The following is a 16,179-nucleotide window of genomic DNA, read 5'->3' as shown; positions in this document are numbered from 1 at the left end:
ACAAAAAAAAAAAAAAAATAGTCGCTAGGATACGGTACAAACTGTAGGACCTGACCAAGGCATTTATCCAGAATACAGTCAGGGAGAGCATTGACCTCAGTTAGAGCTTAGACACACATTGACCTATTTTATAAAAAAAAAAAATACTTTGATGGGTTCTATTCATTTATCTATTTGTTTAGATATTTATTTATAAGTCATGTCTGAGATGATATGCATGCTTTCATGGCATTATTTTTCTATGAGTTGGTACGTGACCAAATAGTTTTTATATAACATGCATGGGCCACTGTTGTGGTCCACAGATGATCATTGTTCCTGTCTGCAGGACCATGCCTTCAGCACTTCTTTGATGACGGAGAAAAATGCTCCTATTGACCAAGTGATGTCAAAGACAGATTTTAATCATTTATTTATGTTTATTTATTTATTTATTTATTTATTTATTTGTGTTTATGTATTTATTTCTTTGTGCTGTTTGACTCAAGATCTGAGCTCTATTATTTCATCTGTTGCTTCTAAGTGTTACTTGGTATCACTACACCACATATTACCACTTTAAGTATTTGGCAAAATTCTGATTTCAACAACTTTAAAGACTGATTTTACATTTTTCTGTTGCTGATAACTATTCAAAACAATGCAGTACAATACTAAAGCCTTATGTATATTTGTAATTATTAATTCATATGTTCTGTTCTAAAAAAAAAAAAAAAAAAAAAAAAAAGAAGAAAAAAGTTAGCTTTGTTAAAAGATTGTTAAAAAGATGCTGATTGGAAGTTTCCCCTTTTGATTTTCAGTTCCATTTGCCTCCATATTGTAAGTACTTAACAAAGTTGAAATGATTCCTAGTTAAACACTCCCTCTTAAACCAACTGCTCAATCAGATATGTATTCAACAAAACATATGCCTTGAGGTCACTATAAGTTGCTGCTAATTTGTAATGAGCTAATGTCTGATTTATTGTTGATCCCTGATTAACTGCTTGATTACGAGGCCTGATTTCAAAAACTTTATAGCTCTCCTTCTATTTTCCCATCCTGCTTTGTATTGTTTGACAGAGCTCTGATCTTGTTCAACTGATGTGTTCTACCAAGAGCAAAATTCAATGAAAACTGCACTATCTCATCAAAGAAAATATTGAGTTACTATCATTTCTTCAGCGCTGTTGTCAATGGTTTTATTTCTCAAGCTCAGTAGAGTTGCTAGAATCACATTTTACTTCATATGGTTTTCAAAGTATTCTGGAAATCTGTTTCCCAATTTCAGCACATATGGAGGGTGGGGAAATGAATGTTGCTTATTAAGCTTTGCCAGGTTCCTGATGAGCTAAGCTTCTGATTGGGCAGTGCGCTTTAGGCTCCCGCCCCCGTCTCTCCAGACTGCACCAGTCTCTGGTCCCCTGGAGTCTTTTTTTGTAATTTTAAATGAATGATGCGTCTCAGCTTAGCCCAATAATAAAGCACAGTCTAGAATAAAGTGCCTTGTGTCGTGTCATAATTACTGGTAGTAACTTATCAATACAAGATCACTCACATTTTATTGTATTTTATTCTGAGACTACCAAAATTATCCCCAATTTGAAGGTGATATGTCATCAACAGTTTATCTCATAAACAGATAATGGATATAAACGGATTTCCTTGAAATGCAGTCACAGGATAGGCCATGAAACAACTGACTGTATGCTTGTGGTGAATCACTGAGGTTACATAATTTATGGATAATACATTTTAGTTGGATTCACAATGTCCAATTGTGTGTCATAAGGTTCATTTAGCATTTGTACCATCAAGGTCTTCAGAGACAATCAACGTAGCTCAGTGGTAAAGTTTTCTTCCAGTGCCAACAGAAGATCTCAATTAAAAACTAGAGTCATAACCAATTCTGAATAAATAATTGTTTATTTGTATTAAAAATTACAGAATAACAAGATCTCGTTCTACAACATCATGATCATTCTGATTTAGAATGTCAATAGAAAATTTAAATTTTAAAGGTTGAGTCCAAACAGGAAAATATCAAGTGACTGGATTGTTTTTTGTTCCTGCTCCTCATTTTCTTCCTCGTCAGCAAATGAAGAAAATATCCTCCAGTATTTGGCTTTCCTCCAGATCTTGCTGGGTACTTTGGAGATGAGGCCTTGAAGGGGCAAGCAGGGTTCTGCCCACTGGTTTGGGGGTAGCAAGGGCCGGCCTACGTTGTGTCATTTTGGTCCTTCGAGTGGACAGCTTGCTTTGCTCAGGAGCAGAGACAGGACTAAAGACATCCAATAACTCAACCACAGAAAAGTCCAACCTGAAAAAATAAGGAAAACTTTGCAAGGTTTTTGTTGCTTGATTCAGTTTCTTTTTTCCACATGTGACCTCAGCTTGTTTCCAAAGTTGAATTGGTACAGGGTATATTTATAATACAGAACCCAGTGGAGCCCTGTAGACAGGCAATGTTGTAAATGAGCATCCTCGCACTGTTTCATTTTAACAGAGAAATGCACAAAAAGACCACCAGCTACACTATTTACCCTCAAAGTGAAGCAGAAAAGGTGCAAAGTCAAGGGGACAACAACAGACGTGCACAAGGCTAAAGTCTACTTGGAGTTTAAACGTTTGTTCTCAAATATTTGTCATTCACATTTCTTACTTGTTAACCCAGACAATATGAAAGCAAATCTCTCTTCGAAATATTAACAAAATCTTCCTTGCCAAAGTAACAACTAAACCCTAACAAGCAGCCTTAAAAAGTCAGAACCACTGGGGCGTCCCGGCAGAAAAACAGTTTCTTGCAGGGCTGAGAGAAAAAGAGGAGGAGAACCCGGTGCTTTCTCCCCTGGAATAGAAATGAGGGAATGTGCAGTGAAATAAATAAACCAAAACGGGGGAGATTAAGCTAATAGAGATTCAATCCCTCAGTCTGGCTGGCTTGATAAATTATTCAGTGTATACACAGTCGACAACGGCCATTCCAGATACAAAACATGAATTCTTTAAAGCACGCTCCACTGATGTTGCTAACATAATTCTCTGCTCGTTTAAAGCTGCATCGATTTGCATCGTGCAGCTCCGAACACAGCTCTCCCAGGTAAGGGCAATCTTTGGCGTGTACTTGTTGATATGCATGTGGGTGGTCAGCAAGCAGACACACTGGTGCAACTTCCAATCGAGTGCATTTGTGTTCCTCCACACGTAACTATAGACCTTGATATGTCAGGTTTTCACACTGACTTGAGGCAGGCAGCATATATCAGCAGCTGAAAAGCTTTAAAAGGCTATGTTTTGCTTAAGCAACATGAACCAATGTATTCACATGTTTGAGCGTGAGGAAGAGAAAGTGAATGAGCGTGAAGTTAGCCGAGGGATGATAATTGATGACAAAAAGAGACTGAAGCTCAAGTAAGTAAATCTGTCTTCCTCATTTGGTCTCCTGTCTGTCAGAAGCAGCAAAGGAGAGAGAGAGAGAGAGACAGAGAGAAAGAGAGAGACAGAGAGACAGACAGAGAGACAGAGAAAGATAAAGAGAGAGACAGAGAAAGAAAGAGAGAGAGAGAGAGAGAGAGAGCCCACGAGCGAGATATTGTATGTGTCTGCTTGTAAGACAGAGACTGGAAGCGAGTACAGCTTTGTGGATAGAGAGGAAGGCAGAGAGGGAATGTGGGGGAGGGACTTTGGCTGGGTTCCTTCTCTCGAAATGTGAGAATTTGCATTTTTATTTGTTGATTTATTTAACGGACAGGGCTCTCAAACAGCCATCCATCAACAAACGACATGTTGGTAATGAATAATGCATCACTTACCGGCGGTCACAATCTATAACAAGGGGGAGTGCGGGGGGTAGGGGTACAGTTTGGGCAGGAATAGGGGGAATGGTGGCGGGTGGGGTGGGGGGTGGCATGGCACAGAGACTGCACAAGGGCTAGAGAGAATGCCAATAGATTTTCAGAGGGGTATACATTGCAACAAAGAACTTAATTTCTTGGCTCCAGTTTGTGTAAGGTAAAGTTGTGAACTGCTGCTCAATATTAATATCCCTCAAGAGAGTCCTGGAAAATCTCTTTTACTGCTACATGTATACAGAGAAAGTGCATGAACAACAGGAACGCAAGTTTCTGTCACTGTAAAAAAAAAAAAAAAAAAAAAAAAAAAAAGACTGTGTTGCCAACATTTAAGTACATAAAGTGTTAACTTTGTCTGTGCTCAACACTAGACCAGTAAGAAGCCTTATGGAGAATGACATAACTACAGAAAGTTGATTCTGACAGTATTTAAGAATCCTCAATCACAAACTGAACTCTTTGTATCTATGAACGTTTATGTCTAAAAAAATAAAAAAATAAAAAAAATCATATAAAGTCTCATCACAACTACTCTAAAACAAATAATTCTACCTTCAAATACTTTTAAGTGCTTTAAATAAAACCTTTGGGCTTCTTCCTCCCAATGCACCATTATGATGTGTCTCTTTTTCTAGCTCTGCCAGGCCAGATAAACCACCACCTTCTTCCCACTCGTAACTTTCACTGCTTATTTGGCTCCTCTCTTTCATTAAAGATAGCCGTCTCGCCTCGGCGCCCCTTTTCATTTGCAGTCCAAACAGTAAGATAAAAAACCTATAATGGCCACTGCATATATCCCGCATGTCAATTTCCCAACCAATCAATAGCAGGCGGGCAATGGCAGGAAGGATGGAGATGAGATGGGCGGGGTGCACTGGAACTGTCTCATTACTAACTAGCACAGGATTCATGAAAGGATTAAGAAGGTCACTTAATGTTAACCCCAGCTTCGTTTTGCAATTTCCACATCAAGATTGAATTGGTTAAGATTAGATGGTCACGAGGTGCATGTGCATGTTGTTGCCAAGTGAGAGAAAAGGGTTTGTGTAACATGCCAAATCTTACACTAAAATAGACTTTTCTTGACTAAAGGAAGCTGCTTTATTTAATCTCGTTTACCAGATTATTGTTTCTACATTGTTCATTATATTTGGAAATAGCTTGGACTGCTGATGAGATTGAAAGCAAAAAAATCAAAATAACAAGTAGGTAATTGACAAGGTCTTTGTTACTCTACGGACTAAAAATTTGCTAAGAATCTCAAAATACAGTATTGTATTTATCTCATTTATTATCATCTCATTTATTTATCTTTTCTATCTATTTTTATTCACTGATTTTTGGACAGCAACTACAAAAAGACATATGTCTAATCCAAATCAGTGGATTACCAAAGGATTACAGCTAGCTGAGGAGATGCACATTAAAAACATGTTGCAAAAAAAAAAAAATTACAAAGGGCATCTGAGAGGCAGACTTCCTCATTACTGGCAGTAAAAAATAACACTGTGTGTAGCTAAGAGTCCAACAATTTTAATAGGCTTTGGAGGTGTAAATGGATGGTAATAAGATCTGATACCCAAGGTCCCCTGCTGGAATTTATGGGCATCTGCCGGAGCTCACAGTTCAACTTGGACCACGTGCTGCTTTGTTTAAGAGTTACTCATCAGAAGTTGTAAACTTTGAGCTGTTTTGAAGAAGTATCCTTTAGAACAAGGAGGGTGGGCGGTGTCTTACTGTATCTCCCATCAACCACCACTTTCACAAAAGGAAATCTGACATTACACAAGAAAAATTTGGAGCCACTTTAGGAATAATGATTTTGAAAATTAAAGGTTTGTAGCAACACCGTTAAAAATTGCTGCTCAGCATCAGATATTTTTGTGCATTTACAATTCCACAGCAATTTAGAAGTGCTCCAGCAGAGGCAGGCAAATGCACACGCACACACACGGTAAGACGACACACAGTCACTTTAATTACCAGTCTGTGTAAAGGGTGTAAGAAAAAAGGTAATGAATGTCCTTTCCCTTTTAGGAAAGTCTGATGCTTACAATCAGTGATTCATCCCTGTCCCCAAAACCCCTCTCCCCTCTTACGTCTTTCTCACCATTTCCATTTCTATCCATCTCAACCTGCTCTAACTTTCCTCGCTTCCTATTTCTCACTTTATCCAATGCACTCACACCTCACTCAACCTCATACACACTTTTAACATCTCTCCCTCACTCTTGCTTTTTCTGTCTCTTTACTGTGGCAGAGAGAGAGGGGAGGGCAGTGTGTGCATCCAGAAGTCTGTTCAATTACACCTGCTGCAGGGTCCCTGCTAGGCCGACTAATGGAACGCAGCATGTCTCCTGACAGGCTGGCCACAGCGCTAGCTAGCCCAGTAAAAAGCTTCATTTAGCTTCTCACAGCTCGAAAAGTTAGCCAGTCTAAGGAAAGTCATCATTTAGCCTCTAACACTGGAGCAACTGTAAGCCAAGGGAAAGCTTCACAATTCAAACTTAAACTTTTTATTATATTTATGTGCTGCAATATTGTTAATATTCTTTTGAGAACTAGAGGAAAGACATCAATTGCATTTAGGAGTCCATGAAAACTAATATTACTAGATTAGCTAATGTTTGCCATTTTCCTTCTGTTGATCCAGTATAATAAATAGCACTGCACCATAAACTATGAAATAAATGGTAAATAATTATTAAATGGTTCACTGATGTTAAGTGAAGATGTGTTACCTGGCCTCGGGGGTCTCAGGTATCAGGGATACTGAGGTGGGCTTACACAGGCTCACAGGGGATTTTGCAGGAGACGTGGCCATGTCCCTTCTGGACCGCTCTAAGGCCTCTGTTGAGAATTGGAAGACAGGAGTGTTATATCAGAGGGAGCAGGAAGTCTGACCGCATTGCAGGCAAGACAGTTTTAATGATTACCGTCATGATACATTTAGTTTTACATGCATATGGAAGTACTAAAATAAACACTGAAGAAAATCTCACTCTTGACAGGCTTAAGTATGATATGGTTTGAGCTGAGATGTTCCTCTATCTGTAAACCATAAGCGAATAATTCTGAATAACTGAAAATCAAAGAGTACAACTCACCATGTGTCTGCATACCATTATCTAGAGGAGCAGCTACAGGTTGTGAGCATTGGTCAGGCAAGTTCTGTTCCGTAGGATGCAGCTCTGCATCTCCACGCACACTGCAGACCACAGACACAACATATTAAGATGCCTTTCATGTGTGATTTGAGGATGTGCATATGTGAATTGTGTATATTTGTAAGGTGTGTGCAAAAGATAGAGAGAGAGATTCTGACAAGAGTAGTTGCAGTTTGAGTGTCTGTCTTCCTGTCTATTGGTCTATGTGGTTTACCTGGAGGGTAAATCTTGGTGGGAGGGACCATCCAGCTGTGGATCTCCTTTCCTAATGTTTGAGCTGCTGACCTCAGCCTGAGTAGCTTGTTGAAACCTAACAAGAATATAGGAAAGGAAAAAGAGAAACTGTAGGTTCCACAAGTCTGTAATGACACTGAGGAAGTTCGAGGAAAAAGAAAAAAGGGACTGAACATTGATAGGTAGTTATTTCTGTCCAAGCCCTAACTATCCTCTCTAACAACTAACTACTTGAACTTACTATCAACTTATTCCCCCGAATGTTAGTTAGTAGTGTTACCACATACGGTTAATATCTTTGGCTTCTGTATTTTACCTGCTGTGATCAAGACGCGACTGACAGAGCTGTTGTTTCTGTCTGTTGAGCCTCTCCTCCTGCTCATCAAGCCGTGCCTGCAGCCTCTCTCTCTCCATCTCCAACTGCATCTTCTGCAGCAGCAGCTGATGTCTCTTCTCCTCCCAGTCCTCATGACCCAGTAGAGGCCTAGTCAGGGCTTCCTTGGCCTCCGAGCCCATAGCAGCCCCACACTGGAATCTATGTGTAATTACACATTCTTTAGTTTAATATCCTAACAGTCTTCTTGTTTGTGTCATGATAAAGTTCACAATTTTACTAAAACTACAGAAAAATAATGTAATCATCTGGGATGATCATGACTGCATAGAGTATTACTGTACCTCTCACACTCATGTTGGTTCAAGGTGTCATGGTGGCCATTCTCTAGATGAGAGCTATTATCCCTTCTCCGTTGCTGTGTTCCATAGCCACTGTCTTGACCACTACCTTGACAGTGCTCATATCTGTGGCAGGGCTCTGGGTGTGGCTCCCTGCACTCCCTTTTGTAAATCCTATGCTCATTGATTGGCCCATCGGATGGACTGAACTCACTAACACAGGAAAGAGAAGTAGGGTTGCCCAAAGTTTGTACTGCTCCTCTTCCTCCATCCCCACTTCTGCGAACTTGAGGTTGATTTGCTTGGGTAGCAGCATAGCTGAGGTATGAACCATCATAGAGGGAGCCATTAGCTCTGCTAGTAGATGTTCTGCTGCGGGCTTCCTCACTACTGAGCACCTGGACAGAGAACAAAGAGGACAACAAATGCATTTTGGCCAATTTAGGAAGCCTCTGAAAAATTGATGGGAGTATTTCAGCCAAAAACATTAGACTGCTCCATAAAACCCTAATGTAGCACTGGGCTACACAGCAAAATTTACCAATACTGAATTGCTCACTTATCAACCTAATTTGCGCATGTTGCTATGTGCAGTAAAAGCTTTCCCCCGTGTGCCTGCAAGAGCTGCTCACATTATCACTTGCCCTTAATGTGGTTACTGTGACTTGAAGCATCTTTTTAGGTTTCAAGTCTATTTTGTTCTATTTTATGCTCGTAACTACAGTGATGCGTGTTGGGCTCTGAGCGCTGCCAACATGCAGATGACGTACGCAGCAGAACTCATCCTGTGTAGACACTGACGCAGGACTCAAACTGCTGCTGCTCTGCTAATGTGATGCTTTCACTACACAGCTTGTATAGACATGGTGTTAGGGCTGGGCTTTATAGCAGCACAAATGCAAATCATCCATTAAAACTGTAAACTGGACATTGGCCACAGGCTTAAGGGGACAATTTTCAACTGAGCATAACTGGCAGGTAAGCCAAGGTCAGGAACATTATGAGATAAACATAGGGAGGAAAGCCCATCTTATAGTTGACTGGGGAAGAGACTGTGACTAATTTGCTGAGGGTCAGAGAGCAGGGAAACACACATTACTCAGAGCCACCGCGGGACAATGAGGTTGGCCAAGTCATCTATTCTTACAGAGTCTGAAGCCAGAGAGGCGTCTTCACTTTGAAAGTGTCACCTTGAGAGAGTTTTCACTACATTGCAGTCATACAGAACCAGTGACTGAAGTGGACTTCTTTAGTGATGTGTTATACAATGTTGTGGCACTTGGCCATGGAACAATGTGCTGTTGCATGTCTTTCCAGTGAATGTTTTTGCGCCCAAGTGACTGATGGATGGCAAACGGGGGGGGTTCCATGAATGTGGGACCCATTGGCACACAACCATCATTTTTACTCTACATCTTCCAGTGCATATGCACCTGCTACAACCTACCACACACCCAGTCTTACCCATACAGTACCTTGCTGTGGGCTGGCGCCTGACTGAGCTGGGCAATGGACTCATTGAGTTTCGCCTGTTGCTGGGAAAGGTATTGTTGGTAGAGCCCAAGCAGCTCCTGGCACTCTCTGTACTGCTGCTGCATGCCTGGAGGACCAATGGTTAAGTAACTAACAAAGTTATAAAATAACAAAACTAAACACAACAGAACTGAACCTTTTGCTTATAACATTAAAGCCCATTGATTCAGCTGAGAAAAAGTACATTGTGGGTGAAAATGTGTGGCTGAAAGAGATGCAGGCTTAAATATTTTGATAAAAGGAAATAGCTTTACAAAGTAAAAATTAAAACTATCCAAACTACATGCCTTCCAAAAGTGAATCCACTGTGGCTCTACTGAGAATGTAACTTTGTACGCAATAGCCACTTTGTTAAGGGATAAATTTCTCTTATTCATTTATAGGGAAAAAAATTCCTGGGTTTAGATTGACAATCTGAATTAAACCCTTGTTTCTGCAATCAATTACACATTGGACCAGAAAAGTAGGGTGAATAGCAAAGTTGAAAACAGAAGGAGAGGAGGCCAGCAAAATCAAAGTTGTTGTTGTGGCACAGAGCGTTCGCCATCTGGGTCGGGCCAAGCTGTGTTGAGCTGAGCTGGGCAGTGCCGTGCCAGGCTATCTGCCAGACAGAGAGCTGGCAGACACAAGAAAACTAATCTGGAGCGGAACTACTGCTGCGCCTCAGGAGCCCACTAATGACAGTGGCAGCACCACTCCACACCAGCACATACAAAGATAATGAGCATGAGAATGGAGAGACTACACACAGACACACTCACACATTCAATAATCAACCTCAGTCTGACTCCCTGACTTTCTAGAGCACACAAACAAAACAAGACATGAGAGCAAAAATTCCCCACCTGCACTCTAAAACAGCCCACACACAAACACAACAATAAAGTAAGTAGTGCACACACTTCCACCAAAGCCGACCATAAAGTGTGTTCCTCCAGGTCATATCTTTTTATGATGGTGGCCCTGCTCCCACAGCTGATGAGTTTCTCAGCATCCTTTTGAAAAAAAGCCCCTATTTTAAGAGAAAATCAAAGTTCAAAGTAGAGTCCTATTGAAGGAATAGTTGGCGGAACACTCCATAAGAAAACACTTTGGTCGTTAGAAGACTTCAATCAGGCTGCGGAAATGAAACAGAGGGAAAGAGAAGAGAGCAGAGATGACTTTGAATTGAGGACCAGACACCAGACAAATGCAATGCAGCAGCTTCCATAAACATTGGGAAATGTGAGGAAACACTTTGATTGAACCCTCCATCTAACTAAGGCTCCTCTACCGCTCCACTGATAATGTCCATGGAGCTAGTTCTATATGGAAAACTTAAGGACATCACAAGGACATCACATCATGTAAACCAGTGCTGGGAGGTCTATTTATGCAGCATGAATAAGGGTCTTGAAGGAAAGATACTGAATATGCTTATACAGCTACACCTCACCTCAATCTAAGATAGAGAGTTGTGTGTTGAGTCAAAAAATGCCTGCTGCTCATATTTCACCAGATTTGCAAAAAAAAAAAAAAAAAAAACATTTACACACGATTTTTCATGCCTGAAACAAATGTTTCCCATTAGACACAATTATGTAGTACAGTATGCTGGATACAAAGCCCCAATACAAATCAGGTATTGTTAGGACCACGCACAAACCGAAATAAAGTCTATCTGTGCTATAGTACCAACAGGTCTGCAGCATCAGAGCATCCTAATGCCATAAATGAAGGTAATGTGTGTTAATGTGTTGACAGGCTGAAGCAGTCCCTCGACAGCAAACGCTAGGTAATCTTAACCGAGTGGAGTGACACTGATAAGATTCCACCTCTCTGCCCGTCGCTACACTAAACATGCTTCCTCCACAGCCTTGGATGTCAGCCAATAGGGGCCAAGCACTCGGCAAGCCCCTAGTTTACATCAGCGCTGCAAAGTGCCAACAATGACTTACTCCTCCCCCCTGCTCCAAAAATACTCAGAATCAAGGGCTTGGGTTGAAGAGGCTTCAGACGGGGCCTGTCAAAATGATTCAGTTCCCTGTCAGGCCGAGGCTCAAATGAAATAATGAAATCCACTTCAAGGTGGAACAAATTTGCACAAGAGGGGGGAATATTTTAAAGCCCGCTTTAACACACTGTGCCAAACAGATTGAGCCTGAGTAGGAATGTGAGGGAAACGGGGGAGGAGACTGATGTGTATGAATGTGTGTGTAAGGAAGCAATGACGGGGAATTAATAGAAGAAGACAGTTTACATAACTGCTTCAATACTACTGAATCTGGAGAAGAGACATGAGTGTGAATCACACAAACCAATAAATAACACAACATGCCAGCTAACAATTATTTTGAAAATGGCTTTAAAATTCGTAGAGCAAACATATAGAAGAAACGTTTTCAGACATCCTCGCTGTTATGATCACAACTAAAAAGTAATACAAGTGGGCTCAGACTAACTTGGGTCTTGCTGTATCATTAGACATTGGATTTGTACAAGTATATTATGTCTACAGAATATGTCAACTGCGAGATGACGCATATAGACAAGCCCCCCAATTCACAAAGCCAAACCTCAACACAATACAGAGTATAAGGTGTACTAACAACTCAATTAAATTTTGATTATTTTAGCAAAGATTCAATGCATTATACATTTATTTATTTCACATGAAGCCCACGCTTGGTTCAGTCTGATTTGTTTCTATTCAATTCAGCAGTTGAGCTGATTCAATCAACAATATAAACTTTACGCTAAGGCACCTGTTCAAACAATAACCTTTATCTGCAAAGCTAAACTTAAGCTTCAAATGACAGCAGCTCAGCATGTTTCTATGAAAAACTTCTTCATGGATAAAGACTTCGTTATTATTTAGCTCAGCAGAATGGACAGCTCAAAAGTTCTCAGTTCAGCAAGTCAAAACCACAGCATCTACCATATGTCTTAGCTGTGCAGAAGGTCAGAAGGTAAACTTTCAATGGGAAGAAACAGATTAGAGCAGAGTTTACTTTGTTTTTTTTAACACCACTAATAGAGCACACCTTACACTGCACATGGCTCCAAATACATCACTCATTCCTAGAATAGAGGTACGATACAGCGAGAAAGTTGGCATCGAGGAATATTAGGGACTTATTCTCCCAAAAAACTAAGAACTAAGAATTCTCCAGAAGCAATCTTCTGATGTTATGCTTATCACAAAAAGCACACTTGATAGAACCAGATTTCCACATTGTAAATGTCATCCATCCAAAACCTGGGAGGGTAAAAATGGATTTAGCTCTGGTAATCCTCTATCACAACATGTAGTATATTTAATGACATATCCTAACAGGGCTGTTATTCCCTTCTCTCTATGGCCTCAGGATTCCCTCCAATTGTTTCAACTCAATAAATGGCATTAGCTGTCGCACCTGCTGTGCCTTGTTCTGGATACAGCGAGTAGAACTGTGCACCGCGTTAGTAACGCCACCTTGACATCTGCCCATGCCAACATGCTTTGAAGTACAAAAGGCATCCTTCCATTCTGAAACACAAATTCAGTCCTGTGTGCCAGTCTGTTCCAAATGTCAGCTGAACACCCCAAATATCAAGGGTACCATTTCCCTCTCATCCTTGGTGGCTTGGGGCTAAGGTATAGCCCTACATTCTTTATACACCTGACAACTCTGAATCTTGGTTAGATAAGATAAACTGAGGCGTAATGGAATTAGACTTGACAAGACTCTCATTCAGTGTGTTTGCCTTTGGTGCCTCCTTAACCTTTCAGAGAAGTGCCGGAACCTTCTGCCTGAGAAGAGCCTTCATGACTCTTACACGCACTTTAAAAGACTGCGTTATCCCCCCTGAGGTGCTTGGATCCCAACACTTTTCCCTCTCAAATACCTTTTTAATGGAGTTTAGAAGTTTGGTGTAAATGCCAAGTCTCTGAGCCAAAGTGCCTTTAATTGAGTTGTGCTTTCCTAATTTTCCCCGCCGCCGTTGCCAATCGTGCAATTTACCAGCTGGGTCAATTACTCTTCATATTTCGCAGTGTTTTTAACCTAAATTGACTGCTGGCCATGATGTGGTCTGACCTGAGCAGAATTGTTATGAAGACAGTAGGTGGGTTGTGGGGTTCAATAAACAGCATACTATCGCTATAACTCTAGCATTAACCTCACGCTAGACAATCAAGAAGAAGCTGGTGACCAACCTGATCAAATTTTGTAAGGAGGGACTGAGAAATATCCTACAGTTAACAGTCAGCATTGAAGGAGGGTTACAAAAACACAGGATGAAAGCAAACACAGTAGTCTTCTCAATAAATATCAAAATTCATCTTTGGATGATGAGATGATTTAGATGGTGTGGGCCATGTCTCCAACCATGAAATTGATTCTGTACACAACAGCGGATAAGCTACAAGCACTTGCAAAAGACAACTGCAGCAGCATCAAATAATTTAAATGCATCCACTCTATTTGTCTGTCTTTTGTATCAGATTGAAGGGTCTTAGCCAAAGTCAGTATATGGCCTTACCTAAGACAACATTGCCCCCTGCAGACAATTGGACAGAATAGCACATACAGCACCAGAACCATAAAGCCAGCAATAAATCATTAGTGGAATTTAAAGAACATCTTACAAGAACAGGCAACCATTTATCATGCAGGGTTGGCAACAGTTATTTCAGCCAGAGTGTATAGTGGGTTATTTTACTAATTTGTCCTTTTAGGTTTAAGTTGTGGTAATCAGCGACATTGCCTGGAGAAACCATATTCTACTGTAGTACCATCATTCCAATTTCAAAATAAGTGCATCTTATTGTACAATTTAAGCATACATTATAAAGGCATCTTAGTAGCATTTTCCACACTGATAAAACTATCATACCCTGGAACTCTCAAGAGACCTCTGGTTTCCCCATAACAGTGCATCCCATTTTGCATTAGCTGTAGTAGTATAGATACCAAATAGCAATCGACACACCATGAAGCACATTTTACAACATTAAACAAATTGCTCAAACACAACTAGTGTTTTCAGCCCCTGTGGCTCAACAGAACTGCAGTCATTCACCACTCTACTTTGAACCTGTACTATTTGCAATAGCACATTTAATGTTTCATGAAAAGACAATATGAAAAATACAACAAATCACCCCTCCCATCACTGCAAAAAAATGCAGTCTAAGTCACTGCTGTGTTTTTGTTATTTTGAAAGGATACTCTCTCTCTCCTGTGCTATGATCACATTCTGCTGCTCCAGCTGATGGATCTTGCGTTCAAAATTTTCCTGTTCATCTTTCAGACGCTGCACTGACTCTTCTTTCTCCTCGCTCACTCTGGAGAACAGGAAATAAAGAACAGATTTTAAGGATAAGTGGTCTACGTTATGTATGCCAGTGTAAAAGGATGAAAACATACTGGAGTACAAATTAAAACATCTCACTCTGATGTCACTTTAAATTGTTCTATACATGCATACTAACAGTAACACTATCTCAGAGTTCATGTACTGCTGGCTACCTGGCTAGTTCTTCGATGAGGTTTGCAATTCGGCGCTTATCTTCAGGACAGAGGTCCTTCAAACAGACCTGGCTCCTGGCTCCACTGGTCTCAGAAAACACCTGTGCAAAGGATGGTTAGCAAATATAAGACAATATTAACAGAGACTAATGATGAAATTCTGCCAGTTTCAATACATCCTTCTTTGCTCTCTGTTCAGATTATCAATATGCCTTCTTCCATATAATGAAACATTTCATCTTACATCTATGGAGGGCAGAGAAAACAGCCCACACAAAACAATAGTTTACCTGTGATGAAGGGAGAAACGTGTCAGAGGCAAGGGAAGGTGTGTGCTCTATTGCCACAAGCGCACTGTGAGGGAGTGACACTTTTTCCTTGGTATAAGCCTCAGAGTGATCATTTTGTAAGTGAGCCTGTTTCTTGCCACCTTTCTTTAGTGTAGCTTCATTCTTGCAGTCAGATCTACGCCTGGCTGCTCCCCACATTTTGGTGCCTCTTTTACTGAATGTACTGGTGTTGCCTGGTCCCAGGCTGAAAGAGGTCTGAGTTTTCACCTCTCCATCCACTCCTGACACAGTGGGAAGACAGAAGAAGATGATCCCATGTGGTAACCCTACATAAAATTATTTCAGAGCTGTGTTCAGAAATTGTTCAAACAATCTCGTTGAGACTCACCAGGAACAAACACCAAGGGCTGCTCCTCATCTGACACTGGGTGAACAAGGCAAGGAGAGGACAGACACTTAAGTTAACGTTTAGACAGCTTCAATGAAACTTCGTAAAGCATGTGCTTCATTCCACCCTATTAAAATTACGTAGCAAGAAAACAAAGCGATAGCTTTCTACTGTAGATGGCCTTAGCGTTATGTTGAGCTCAGCAGCACTCGGAAACCCCACAGGGCTGACTGGTAATGAGCAAGTATTAATACTTTTACCACCGAGTTTCAACATAAAATAGATTAAAGTAACTTAAAAGAGGTAACGCCAAGTTAACCTTAACACCACACGCAGCTAACTAGCTCGCACTCCCCCAGAAATAACAACATCCCAGCATTGACACAGAAGTAGTAATTGTGATATTCTGTTTGTTTCATGTCTCCCAATAAGATAAGCACGAATATACACAGGACAATAATGTTAATGTAGTTCAGTAAAAGTAAGTATACCACTTTTCATCCAAAATATCCCCGAACTTCCACTTTTAGTTGCCCCTGCCGCCATGTTGAATCAACCGCCACCACTCCC

The 16,179-nt window shown here is 40.7% G+C and overlaps 1 protein-coding gene across 3 annotated transcripts; it reads right to left on the bottom strand.

Moving 5' to 3' along the window:
* Nucleotides 1–702: 702 nt before the first annotated feature.
* kiaa1328 (KIAA1328 ortholog) lies at nt 703–16,161 on the bottom strand. Of its 3 annotated transcripts, none has more exons than XM_056393322.1 (12): nt 16,101–16,161; nt 15,610–15,645; nt 15,222–15,502; nt 14,932–15,032; nt 14,632–14,747; nt 9,382–9,506; nt 7,910–8,304; nt 7,548–7,766; nt 7,212–7,307; nt 6,938–7,038; nt 6,572–6,680; nt 703–2,299 (listed from the first exon to the last, which is right to left on the bottom strand). In XM_056393322.1, the coding sequence occupies exons 1-12, from the start codon at nt 16,153–16,155 to the stop codon at nt 2,071–2,073; spliced, it is 1,863 nt and encodes a 620-aa protein (XP_056249297.1). In that variant the 5' UTR covers nt 16,156–16,161; the 3' UTR covers nt 703–2,070. The 3 variants fall into 3 exon arrangements, with proteins under 3 accessions (XP_056249297.1, XP_056249307.1, XP_056249317.1); XM_056393332.1 differs by having other exon boundaries at nt 6,953–7,038; XM_056393342.1 differs by lacking the exon at nt 7,212–7,307.
* Between the last annotated feature and the right edge of the window lie 18 nt (nt 16,162–16,179).

The sequence above is a fragment of the Seriola aureovittata genome, chromosome 2 (genome assembly GCF_021018895.1).
Source record: "Seriola aureovittata isolate HTS-2021-v1 ecotype China chromosome 2, ASM2101889v1, whole genome shotgun sequence".
Classification (NCBI taxonomy): Eukaryota; Metazoa; Chordata; class Actinopteri; order Carangiformes; family Carangidae; genus Seriola; species Seriola aureovittata.
This window is presented reverse-complemented; position numbering and strand designations above follow the sequence as displayed.